Source organism: Rhineura floridana, chromosome 9, assembly GCF_030035675.1.
Source record: "Rhineura floridana isolate rRhiFlo1 chromosome 9, rRhiFlo1.hap2, whole genome shotgun sequence".
NCBI classification, from domain to species: domain Eukaryota; kingdom Metazoa; phylum Chordata; class Lepidosauria; order Squamata; family Rhineuridae; genus Rhineura; species Rhineura floridana.
The window spans coordinates 32453491-32467309 of NC_084488.1; the positions used below are offsets into that span (position 1 = coordinate 32453491).

General features: G+C 42.0%; 1 protein-coding gene across 7 annotated transcripts in view; it reads left to right on the forward strand.

Annotated features, from left to right (window-relative positions):
* CRACD (capping protein inhibiting regulator of actin dynamics) overlaps positions 1–13819 on the forward strand; it is a 181990-nt gene that overhangs the window by 132505 nt on the left and 35666 nt on the right. For 6 of the 7 annotated variants that reach the window (XM_061585233.1, XM_061585236.1, XM_061585235.1 and 3 more), the window contains 2 exons: positions 2269–2337; positions 11375–11557. In XM_061585233.1, the coding sequence (XP_061441217.1) occupies positions 2269–2337; positions 11375–11557 (252 nt within the window). The remainder of the gene's footprint in view (positions 1–2268; positions 2338–11374; positions 11558–13819) is intronic. The other variant, XM_061585237.1, reaches the window with a different exon arrangement.

The following is a 13819-nucleotide window of genomic DNA, read 5'->3' on the forward strand; positions in this document are numbered from 1 at the left end:
AGAACCTTGCATATTGGTCCAGTCTAGAATCAGTTTGGTGATGTAAAAAACAACAACTACAGACAATGGAGACTGTACCTATATAGGGAAATGTGCATATTTTTTCACATTTTGTAATGCATGTCATGAATCTATAGTTTTTATTTATTTCATGAATGTGACCATCCCATACTGTGTGCATGTCAGGTTAAGACTTATACATTATCTTCCACCTCTATTCCACATCGCAGCTATGTTCTAATGATGATGTCGCCATTGCTTTCAGCATAGCATACATGAGCTGACAGCACCCATCTATCTCAGGTTCAGAGAGTTTGCACTGAGGTGAGCAAGCTGAAAGCTTGTGCTTAGTACTTGAAAATCACATCCCTTGCTATCTCAGTACTGAGAGGAGTCACGTGTGTTTCTCTTTCACCCAACACAGACCCAGTCATTTTGGAGCCTGACAGTGCTCTTGGAACAAGGCCCTTTTCTCTCGCAGTTGGTGTAACTGTCAGAATCAATTTGGGGAGTGCTCAGATGTCCTTCTGTGCTAGTCTGCTTACCAATGCTAAGTAGCGGGGGGGGGGAATGAGGGATACTGCTCCTGAATGCCTGAGGAAGAACAGAACACATTCTATCTGTATTCCTCAAATCACAGGATTGGCTCCTCCCCAGGATGGGCGATTTGGTTTCTTTCGGTTTATCATTCCCCCCCCAGTCTTCGGTTCATTTCTCCACATTTCCACATCACTTTGCTTTTCTTTTTTTAAAAAAATGCTCCTGAAATTCATCAACATTTTAGTGCAAATTCCTGCAAGTATACACATTTTAATGCAATTTTGCTAATATATTTGCAAAGCAATTTCCCCTGATATAATGCATTTCTGTCTGTTGTTTTCACTTATATGTGCATTTCTATGCATACTGAACCCCAATGTATGCATTTTTTGTACATATAACCTGGTTAAAGAACTGCACTGCAAAATGCAGAGAAGTGTTTTGGGAGGGCAAATTTTGTAGGTTCACATTTAAATGTGAACTCAAATCAAATTTCTCCCCCATCCCTAGCTCCAAATGATTTCTTACATCTAGTTTGTATGTGACATAAATTTAATAACATCTAATCCTAAAGCTCTTTTTAAAAAAGCTGCTAACTAGAAATTGATGCAAATAGGCAGGGGTGAGTGCATTTTCTTGCAAGAAACAAAATGCAAATGTTCAACAAAGGAAATAATGAAAAAAGAAAAATCTAGTACCTACGATTAAGAAATTCCCAGGGAAGTCACCTGACTCACTGCTGAAATCTCTGATGTCAGGTTCCGACAAGACTCTTACTCTCATGGTTGCCAAATTTATTAATGCTGCCCAAACTAGTCGCCAGAGGCTTAACCCCACTGCAATTTATCCTTGACCATGTATCCTGTCACTCTATTTTAGTCAATGACATTGTTTGTATTTTTTATTTAATGTAATTTGTACCTTTTGCACTACGGGTCTGTGACCGCAATAAAACCTTGTTGTTGTTGTTGTTACATTAATGTACATCTATGGGCTCATTTAATTAAATTAAATTTTTTTACATTGAATTCTATCTATAAAAGATGCCATCACAGACAGTTCCCCCCCAAGTTTTCTCAGTTCCCTGTTTTGACCCCCCCCCCCCAAGTTTCTTGGCATTGGAGGGTATGTAATACATGACTTGACAAAAGATCTTCACTGGACGCATACCAGGTTCATAGACAAAAGCCATATTGCTGTGCCATGGATTGATAATGAAAAAGAGGAGAAAGAGAGGCAAAATGTGCATCTACTACTCCTTTAATAATAATTATATAAAGATTTTAAGACTATAAAGGTTTTGTTTTGCTTATTTGTTGGATTTCTTACCCATACTTTACCCTAAGGTCCCAGAGCAGATTATAACAATATAAAAATACATAATCAGTTAAAACAATTTGCAAACAGAAGAAAAGGGTAGGTACTAATATGTATATATCTCAGGTATCAAAGGTCAGGGTAAAGAGCTATGCCTTCAGCCTATGATGATAGCTAAACAATGAAGGTGCTAGACGTGCCTCTGTGAGGAGAGAATTCTAGCTCTTAGGGCGTACCACAGTTCCCTCTTCCAAACTCCACCACTGAGGGCAGTAAAAATTCCAAGAGAGCTCCCTCCACAGATTTTTACATCTTAGAGGGTCTAATAGGCGGTCTTTCAGATATTTCTATCAGTTGTGTAATAGTAATCAGTAGCTGTGATATTTGACAAATATAATCTTATTATTCCAGTCAGGTGGCATGCCAGATTCATTAAGCCCTGAAAGTTTGTATGGAACAAGGCATGAAGTAGAAGATAAGGTAATGGCTGTGAATGGTTAATTGCATTTATTTTCACACATTGCATTTAGGGCTCCTCTCGATGGCCTATTTATTGAGTGTTTGTCCGATATGCTTATGCAGAGGTTAGATTATAACTAGTTTTTATTAAGTATTTGCTCAGATTTGTCTGTGGAATGGTTATATGTCAATGAGGATTCACCCTGCATTCATCCTGATTTGTTTACAGGGTGTTTACCCATCTTCCCATGCATTCCACATGCATTTCCCCATCACTTTCCAAACCACAAAAAGTCTGTTGGTTTTTTTTTAAGTGGATTTGTTGCACTAGGGCGACAGAGTGCATTAATCCACTTTAACTGTGCAAACCTAAAGTTCTGGCATGCACTTGAAACCCTCCTGTGAAATACGGACAGTCTGGAGGCATCCTTACATTTTTCTATTATAATTTTAAGAATACAACTAAAAATGTCTAAGGATATATCTAAAAACATAAACATGGATATGGTGGTAGATCTATGTCCTTTAAAACAGAGTCTGTGCCAAACATGTAGAGAGCAGGGAGTGTGGGCTTAGTTTGAAGATAATCCTATGCATTCCACCTGATCGTGGTTGAACCTTCCCTGCAACTTAACGCTTTTCTCTGCTGGACTCCAATGCAGCCTGACCGGATGAAAAAGAACATGAAGGGAGGGTCTGCAAGGAAGGAAATAGTGGAAGGGTATAGTTTCCCAGGTGTGCCTCACTGTTCTTTCAGTGGGACCCCCAGTCCCTACTTAATATGTGATAAGGGCAAATCTGGATTGATATGTATCTGCATGTAGATGGAGCCTAACAAACAGATGTTTAAAATGTATTATTAAATTTATATCCTGCTCTTCCTCCCAAAAGGAGCCGAGGGTGGCAAACAACAAGTAAAACACTAAAACAAAACCTTGAAAAATATCTTAAAAACAAAAATATTTGTATGTATCATACTGGTACACTAACTATAGAGCCAAGGTTGAATGAAGCCACCTGTAGACTGTGCACCCAGTGACAAATCCAGGCTTGTTTGTAATGTATAAACTGCTCCTTGACTCCCAGTTACTTGTGCTTCCCTTTCTTCTGATTCAGTTTACTGCCAGTTTCAAAAACAACCAGATGCTTATTGCTGCTCCTGCACCCCACGCCTGACTCCAGGCCCATTGCCAATGGGACCCCTCTCTTGCTGCTTGGCTTCTCTTTGCCTCTGCATGGTGTGAGAGCCATTATCCTTCCTTAGGAGGGCGATTACTGTGGCCTCCTCTGGGTATTTTGGCCATACCACTGGCTGTGCCAGCACAACCTCTGCATGCACACTTAGTAAGACTTTATATAGGAATTTCTACCTCAGGCAGCATAGCAGTATGGGCAGGAGCTGTAGGGGCAGGGAGGGAAGCTGCTGACTGGAAAGAGGTCCCAGGAATTAGAGAGACTCTAGTGCAGGAAATCCAGGTAGACAGCTGCCCTGGACTCCTTCAGGAGGAAGAGTGCAATAGAAATGTAGTAAATAATAATAGTAATAAAATTAATACATAGTTTGCCTCATAAAATGTAGTGCTGCCCTGGAACATTCTGTTCTAGTCTACGGCTGCGTACACACTATACATTGAAAGCACACGGCTTCCCCCAAGCAATATTGGAAACTGTAGCTTACACCTACAGTGCAACAATTCCCAGCACCCTTTACAAACTACAGTTTCCAGGATTCCTAAGGGGAAGTCCTGTGCTTTAAATGTATGGCATTGAAATGTATGTGACCGGGGTGTCTGAAGGAAGATGGCATGGGAGTAGAATGATTCTACCAGATGTGTCTTCTCTCATCACCTCATCATTGTGATGGAGAAATCTGCACCTGATGAAATTCTCCCTTCCATGCAACTCTTAAAGGCTCGGGGTTTTGCAGAGTCTGAATCTGGCAACTCTTGAGAAGCGCTGAGGCCCAGGAAGCAGCAGGAGGCGCAGGGGGGCTTTATGAAGCTAACCAAACAAATCTTTGGCTTTGGGTGGTAAGTTAAATATAATTTCAAATGCTTAAATAAGCCCAGAAGACCTTGCTTATTGACTATATAGATGCTGCTATTTTGCTACCAGCTGCTGTATCATCGCTGTCTCCAGCTCCCGTTGCTGTGGGCTTGGCTCTGAGTTCATCACAGCTCTGATTGTATTCTACATGCGAGTTCCATCTATAAGCACTGTTGATTGTAGAAAAGGAATCTTATGTTGACTTCTGACTGTGGAGTGTGCATGGATGTGTGGATGTGATGGAAATTGCACTGATTTTAATTTGAGTTAAATTAATTTGACAGTTGCAGAGTGTGATAGAGGCGGGTCTCCGGTTTATTATTGCTTTAGGGTGGGTGGCCTGTCTGATCGGCGGTCGGGGATAGGGGCATGTGCAAACCGGGGGGGGATGTGACAGGGAGGTCAAGGGGCCAAACTATAGAAAAAGGGGGCGGCAGACGCTGGAATGGTACTGCTGGCAGACCAGGCCAGATATGGGGAACTGGGGATAGATGCTTAATACCCATCCCATGTTCCGGGTCTGTCCAGAAACAGACGACAACTGGGGGATGCAGGATTCCTACCGACCTTCGACTGCTGTTGTGTAATGCCAGGTCTGTAGTACAAAAAACATCACACATCCATGATATTATCCTGGATGAGCGGGCAGACCTGGGATGTATTACGGAGACCTGGCTGGATGAGGCCTCAGCCCCCATTCTTTTTTTTTTTACAATAATTTTTATTCAAATTTTCATAAAACATACAAAACAAAATCATAAAACATTCAAAGACAAAAAACAAAACAAAACAAAACAAAAATAATTAAACAAAAAAAATAAAATATTGACTTCCCATTTGTCACAGATCAGATCAGTTATAGGTCTACAATATATAACAATCCTGTCTCTTAAATCATATTATAAAATCACTTTCCTCCGGTAGTTATCTTAATTAATCATCAAATCTCATAAACATTACTTTATTCTTTCCACAAAAAGTCAAAGAGAGGTTTCAATTCTTTAAGAAATATATCTATCAATTTTTCTCCAAATAAACATGTCAATTAATCCATCTCGTTAATAATTATAATAATCTTATTGTCATAACCATAGTCCAAATAAACATTTCGATTAATCCATCTCATCAAAATCTGTTAGGTTCAATAATTTCAATAGCCATTATTCCATTATCCCTATTAGTTCCATCTTCCATCTTCAATAGTCCTGTTAAGTCCAGTAATTTCAGTGTCCAATCTTCCATTATCAGTATTCCATAATAATCTTGCTGTCGTAGCCATAGTCATATAATAAGAGTCTGATGGGAATTTCCTCTATCCCAAATATTTTCTTGCCATCCATTCTGAATAAGTTGCTGAAATACTGTTGTAAAGTCATATCTCTGTTCTTCTTTTTTACAAAATGCAGTGGCTCATCTCTTGAGAGTTTTTCCATTGTCACATGGCTGCAGTTAATTCCATAGATTTTCTCTATATCAAACTCCATCACGTCATTCCAGTCCAAAAGATTATCCAAGCCATTGATAACTTTATCTCTAATATCTTCATTAATTTCTTCAGAGATAACGTTAAATTCCAAACAGTAGATTTTATTTCTAAAATCCATAAACTCCAGATCTTTTTCCAATTCCACATTTGTTCCAATCTCCAGGGCTTGTATCTTCCCTTTATTTTTTCTTTTCTCATCTCTGATCTCATTCTCCTCTCTCACAGGATCCCCTATTTCTTTAAGCTCCTGCGTCATTTTGCTCAGTTCAATTTTCAGCTCCTTACTACCCTGTCGCAGGGTTTGTTTCGTTATCTCAATCTCATCCATTATTTTCTGAAACATAGTTACTTCCAGATTCTCAGCCACTTTCTTGATTGCCATTTTTAAAACCACGAAAACAAAGCAAAACAAAAATAAAGAAGAACCACTTCTTATTTCAGCAACAATTGGGTTAACATTCCAGGCTTGATGACATCACAGTATAAACAGAGCAGCCTGCCTTATCTCTCTATGTTCAAGAATGCAAAACAAATTTAGTTCCCAGCATCAAAACAGCTAGTGGCGTCGTGAAGAAGCAGATTCGTCAAAATAAAATAGACCAAAAAGAGAATAGTCCCAGACAATATAATATTCCTCGGAATAGAAATCAGGAATAGAAATCCCTCTTCTGTTTATATCTTTAGAATGCAATTCCAGGACAGCTTTTTGCGACAGAAACAGAGATAAGCTGTTAATTTCGTGAATAACAGAGAAGAGTTATAGCTCACCCAGAAGTTGTCCAAAGCCGATCAATCTGACAAATCTCCTTTGGCTGCAACAATTTAAACCAAGTAAAAAAAATAATAGAAAGAAGGGTGCTTGCCTGTTAGTCCGTTCTCTCTTTAAAGAAAAGATAAACGTATCGCTTAAACAGATAGAGCTTGTTCGGAAGTCCGTCCGGCCTCAGCCCCCATTCTTGAGGCCATGTGCCCACCGGGTTTCCGTTACGCACAGCAGCCGAGGGTAGGAAGGCGGGGAGGGAGAGTGGCAGTCATCTATCGGGAGTCTTTAGTTTTTACCAGACCTCCTCTTCATAGGACCAAGTTTGTTGACTGCATGTACTGGAGGTTGGGCCCGAAGGGCAGTTTGGGGATTCTGCTTGTGTACCACCCACCCCGCTGCACAGCAGACTCCCTGGCCGAGGTGCTGGAGGTGGTCTCGGCTGTACGGGCGTTGTCCCCAGAATTATTGGTGCTGGGTGACTTCAACGTGCATGCCGAGACCACTCTCATTGGAGCCCCTCGGGATTTCTTGGAAACCACGGCTTCCTGGGAACTGCACCTTAGTAATATTGGGCCTACCCATGTAGCCGGTCATGCTCTCGACCTTATGTTTGTCCTGGGAGGGGAGGGAAGTGCTCTGAAGTTGGGGGTGGTTTCTTCCACCCCTGTGTCATGGTCAGATCACTACTTGGTAAATATAGACTTCTTGATGCCACACACCCTCCGCAGGGGAAAAGGACCCATTAGAATGGTCCGCCCCAGACGCCTGATGGATCCAGAAGGATTCCTGACTGCGCTTGGGGAATTGGAACCTGCTGAAGGCCGCCCGGTCGATGCCCTGGTGATAGAGTGGAACGAGGGAATCACCAGGGCATTGGACCGGGTGGCTCCGAAATGTCCTCTCCCCCTGAATAGAACTCAGTTAGCACCATGGTATACACCACAGTTGCGTAATCTGAGACAGGAGGTGAGACGACTAGAACGCCGGTGGCGGAAATCACGTTCCGAAGATGTCCGGACACAGGTTAGAGTAGCAGTAGCTACCTATCAAGTGGCAGTGAAGGCAGAAAAGAAAAAGTTCTTTGCTGCCTCCATTGCGTCTGCAGAGTGCTGTCCCAGGAGGTTGTTCCAAGTGGTCCGAAGCCTGGTCGGTCCAGTTGCTCAGAAACCCTTGGAACAGTCAAAGGCCTCCTGTGACAAATTAGCAAAGCACTTTGCTGATAAAATCGAACACTTACGGAACTTGATCCCGTACGCCGTGGATACAGTGGATGAACCAGAGTTGGCCAGTTGCAAGCCGGTCAAATGGGATCTGTTTCGGCCTCTCCCTTCTGAGGATGTGGACAAGGTGCTCTCAACTGTAAAACCTACCACATGTCTAAATGATCCTCGCCCGTCGTGGCTCCTTGTGAGCTGCAAAGAGAAATTGGGCGAGGGGATTAAGGCGGTGGTTAATGCATCCCTAGAGGAGGGTGTAATGCCATTAGCCCTCAAGGAGGCAGTCATGAAGCCCATCTTAAAGAATTGGATCCCCAAGTTTTGAATAACTTTCGCCCAATTTCAAATTTACCATTTCTAGGCAAGGTCATTGAGCGAGTGGTGGCTAATCAGCTGTCGGCACACTTGGATGAAACGGATTATTTGGATCCATACCAATCGGGTTTCAGGACTGGACATGGAACTGAAACATCCTTGGTCGCTCTAGTGGATGATATGAGGAGGGCATTAGATAGGGGAGAATTCACCTTTCTTGTCCTCCTCGATCTCTCAGCGGCTTTTGATACTGTTGACCACAGTATCCTTTTACATCGCCTGGAGGGACTGGGAATAGGAGGCACTGTACTGCAGTGGTTCCGCTCCTTTCTCTCCGATAGGCATCAACAAGTAGCATTGGGGGAGGAGGTTTCAGACCCTTGGCCTCTCAATTGTGGTGTGCCACAGCGCTCTATCCTCTCTCCCATGCTATTTAATATCTATATGAAGCCGCTGGGGACTATCATTAGGAGATTTGGGCTGCAGTGTCACCAGTATGCAGATGACACTCAGCTCTATCTCTCGTTTAAATCCTCACCAGAGTTGGCTGTGGAGACCATGTCCAAGTGCCTGGAATCCGTGAGTGGATGGATGGGAAGGAACAGGTTGAAGCTGAATCCTGATAAGACTGAGGTGCTACTCGTGGGGGACAAGGGAAGGTTGGGAGATATTGACTTGATGTTCTATGGGGTGAAACTGCCCCTAAAGGACCAAGTCCGCAGCCTTGGGGTTGTCCTTGATTCCAAGCTGTCCATGGAGGCTCAGATTTCAGCAGTGAGCCGGGCAGCTTGGTATCAATTACACCTCATACGTAGACTGCAACCCTACCTCCCTGTTCATCAGCTCCCATTGGTGGTACATGCCCTGGTCACCTCACGTTTGGACTACTGTAATGCGCTCTACGTGGGGCTACCCTTGAAAACGGTCCGGAAACTACAACTACAAAATGCGGTGGCTCGACTACTTACAAACTGTCGCCGCCGGGAGCACATCACCCCAGTGCTGTTCGATCTGCACTGGCTCCCAGTTGTTTTCCGGGCCCAATTCAAGGTGTTGGTATTAACCTTTAAAGCCCTACACGGTCTCGGCCCAGTTTATCTGATGGAGCGCCTCCAACGCCACGAATTATGCCGCCCGACAAGATCAGCCACACAGGGCCTTCTCTCAGTCCCACCAACTAAAACAGCTAGGCTGGTAGGGACTAGAGAGAGGGCCTTCTCTGTGGCGGCCAACACTCTCTGGAACTCCCTCCCATATGATCTTCGGCATGCCCCTTCCCTGAATGTATTCCGCCAGGCCTTGAAGACCTGGCTTTTCAGACAGGCCTTCGGGACTTCCGGGGAGGGTTAATCTTTTTTACTAATTGCCTGCTACTCTGAACTGTCACTGTTTTACTGTTTTATTGTTGTACTGTATTTATTATGATGTATTTTAATTGAGTTGTATGTCGCCTAGAGTGGCCATTGGCCAGATAGGCGACTTATAAATTAAAATTATTATTATTATTATTAATACATACAATACTATAAATGCTACACTCCATATAGAAAGTACTTAATTCTGTGCTTATTGCTGCCATAGTTGATTTTGGGTCTATGAACATTTTTGACATTTTGACTGATTTCTACAACGCATCTAATGAGCTGATTAAACAAGGGCAAAGGAAAATTAGATTACATACATTTAAAATTATGTATAAGACTACAAGTTAATATTTGCTTACTAGGGTAATTGTTGATAAGTCAATGAGTTGACTCAATTTTTAAATTTCAGACCTCTCTGTCAGAGAACGTGTTAATGATCGGTTTTGTAAGAATATGAGGAATTATCATAGACCAGATCAATGGATCATCTAGATCAGTATTATGTGCTCTGAGAGTGGCTCTTTAATGGGGCAATCTTGTACTGTAGATCCACAGGTGGAGAGACTATAGTATTCAGCAGAAGTTTCATTATGCTGGCAAAATGCCAGAGACACCATTACCATGAAAGATAGCTGGTGGAACCCCTTGGTACAAGTGGCAATGTATCTCCAGTCCTTGTGTAATGTGAGTGTAGCATTGCTCTGTATGGTCTTAGGTGTGTGTGTGGGGTCTTCACTTTTCAGCAGAGATGCTTGGGATTGCACCTGGGACTTAGAATATATTACTGAGCTCCAAGTCTGAATAGAGGCTTCCAATGGTCCTGGTTAAATATTTCAGTGCTGGACCAGAAGTATTGATAGCATCACTCCTAGAAAGAGTTATAGCTCTGAAAAGCATTTTTTTCACACAGCCTCACGTGAACTGTGCAACTTCTCTGCAACCTGCATTACCTTACATTTGCTGTGTTGGCAGGCAAAAGAGCCATGTTGGCTGTGTAGCCAGCACCTGGGGAAACTGGGCAGCTGTCAAGGGCTTGTGGGTGTTTAAAGGGCTCACCAAACCTAGTATTGTTCCTAATTCACCTTTCCTGCTGCTGTCCCAGGGCTTGGATGTCCAGCGAGGACAGTGGATTAAGGATTGTGGAAGTGACACAAATGGTGTACCCTTGCTGGCAAAGGGACCAGGACACAACAGTCCACTATATCTAGACAGTCAGACCCTCCTTTGTGAGGCTGCACTGATGAAGCCATATCTGTTCCAGTGCAATTCCCAGTCAGTCTTAGCTGCTACTAGCATAATATGTGAGAGATAAGGGATAGGGGAAGGGCTATAGCTCTGTGGTAGAGCATCTGCTCTGCATGCAGAATCCCAGGAACAATCCTTTCTGAAATCCTGAAGAGCCACTGCCAGTCAGTGTAGACAATACTGAGCTAGATGGACCATTGGTCTGAGTCAATATATGACAGCTTCCTTCCTATATGTCCCTAGATTAGAGGGAGAGGTTGGTCAAAGTTGTGGGGCAGTGAGCAAGTGGTGTGGTCCCACTGAGCAGAGCAGGTCTCTTTTCTTGAGCGTATAAACATCAGGAGATGGTGGGTTGCACATGGGATGCCATGTTCCGTGAGAGTCTTGGCTACATAGCGGAAGAAGCTGTATACATAGTGGAAGAACTATGGTGACCACAGAAGGAAACTTCTGAATTTTGCTTTGAGTTCATTTCTGCAGATACTTTTGGGTTCAGAATTCCTTTTGCTTCAAATTTATTAATCCAACTGAATTGTGGTAGCCTATGGCTCTGAACAACAAAGATTCATTCATTAATTCAACTGTTTAATTCAACTTTATTTCTACATGTGATTATCAACAGGTCACACCAGTCAAATCATCTCGTCCAAAAAGACATCACTCACCTTCTGGCACAATTGAAACAGTCAACCTTGATGCAATCCCCCTGGCAATTGCCCGTCTGGACAATAGCGCAGCAAAGCACAAACTCTCTGTTAAGCCAAAGAATCAGAGGGTTTCCAAAAAGCACAGAAGGTTATCAAAGGTATTGAACTGATTTGATTTCTATAGTTATAGATGCTAGCTAAACTGTAGACATCTATGAAAAAGATAGATCTGCTAAGATCTTTACATAACATTTGAGTCTTATATATCCATTCTTCATTCAGTATTCATGTGCACGATTAATCATAGCACAACATATAATCAACATAGGACATTTATTGCCACCAGATGTTACGATAGCTACTAAATTTTGGAAATAAATCCATAAACGTTACTAGCTTACTAATTACCTAATAGCCCATATGTGCACATACTGTGTGTATCAACTGTGGTCTAAATATGTGTGTGTGTCGAGGGGGAGCTAATGATCACCTGAATACAATTTCTGTTTATTATAGGGGACAAGATGAGTAGCTATTTACATACCTGCACTAATTGACTGTATTTTTTTAAAAAGAATGCATCATGTTTATTTGCTTTTTAAAAGAAAGAACAATGTGTTCTTATAGAGGATAATTCTATAAAGTAAAAAACATGCCTCCATGTTTAGAGGCAGCGTGTGCCTAATTGCCAGATGTTGGAGGTAAACCACTGGGATTGTCACCATCTTCAGCTCGTGAGTTTCCCTGGAGCATCTGATTGGCTAATGTTGGACCCATAGCACAGGCACAGATGGACTTTTTGTCTGTTCTAGCAAGGCAGTTCTTTTATTCTCATGCCACTATTTAAGAGATGTACATTACTTTGTTCCCAATATTTAGACACAAGATGTTGCCATCAGCTGTACTCTGACATTTTCTTATATGAGTGGAACTTTTCTGAATGGCAGGATACTTGTTATCCTAATTCACAAATATGTATTTTCAAGAATAAATGTCTTTTAAACAAAGCACTCTGACAGATCAACCCTAGATCAACCCACACAATCATGGTTGTGGGGTGGTTGAGGGGGCAAAAAAAACATAAACAGAATTTGTGGGAATTTTGTCATGGTGATTGGACTTCAGAATGTTCTTGCATGGAGGAAAACCTTTGAAATGTAAATTGAGCTAAAAAGTCTCAAGAACTTTGTTAAACAAAAAGTCAGCTCTTATCTTTGCCACATTAAAAATAGGTCATGCCAGCTTTCCTAGCCTCCAGCTTTCAAGCATAGCAAGATAATTTACCTTCCTGCCATGTAGTTCAGCCTTCGGATATGTTGCTGCCTCCCTGTTAATGTGTCTGGTCTACTGTTTTATGTCTTGTTCACAAAAGATTACTGCACTGAGACATATAAAAATGGCAAGATCTAAATTGGTTGGGAATGGCTGTTAGATCTATCATTCTTTAAATGCTGTAAACAACCATAAATTGACTGCTGCATTTTTGCTACTCTGTTTACTAGGCATTTATTTTATGTTATTTTTATTTACTTATAAAAGAATAATAGTTTGTAAAGAAAATAAATGGCTTGAAAACAAAGGAAATTGTTGCAAAAGTAGGATAAGCTCTGTGCAAGACAGAATTTCCTGTTTTGCAGCATGTTTTGTTAATGACTATGCCTTTCTCGGCTGTAATAATGAAAGACAGAGCTATATTCTTGAAGCCTACACTTTTTCTGAAACATTGATTGAAAATTGTGGTAAAGTGGGGCTTTTTATGGGTTTAGATTATGATGGAAAGAGTAAATTCAATAGCAGTGAAACTTCTCCTGCCTATCCAGCTGCAAATGGAATCACAAGAGCATGCCACTATCTTTTTAAAAGCCGCTGTTGGGCCTTTCCAAGAAAGCTATGCTTCCTGTCAGATAAAGAAGTCATCCTCATCCTTAAACTGAGGGTGGTTGCCTTATCTATGGTCTAAATAGCATCTCTTAACTGTCTGTGAAGAATCTAGTTGATCACACTAATTATGTACACCACAGTAAGCAGGATTGTGCTATATACGTTTGCAGCATGTAGAGCCTGATCCATTACTGCGACTCACTGTGGAGTGCACTGGAGCATAACAGTGCTGACACTCTTCCCCTGGCTCACTTATTTCTGGCAAACCAAGGCTTAGGTGGCCCAGAAACAATCCAGGCATAGCATGACCCAACAATGCTGTTGTGACTGGAAACAGTCATAGAAAGGAACCAGAAACTGGCAGAATCCTATTCTCAAGCCGGTTACAACAGTGCCAGAAATTTGTTATGTATATAACTGGACAGAGCTGTTTCTTAATGCCAGTTGTGGTTGTGATTTGCCAAGGCTTGGTTTCCTCCATTATTATGGAGGAAGATGATGGGAGGGTTGCAGCAGGGTGAAAGGGATTTTGTAGATAA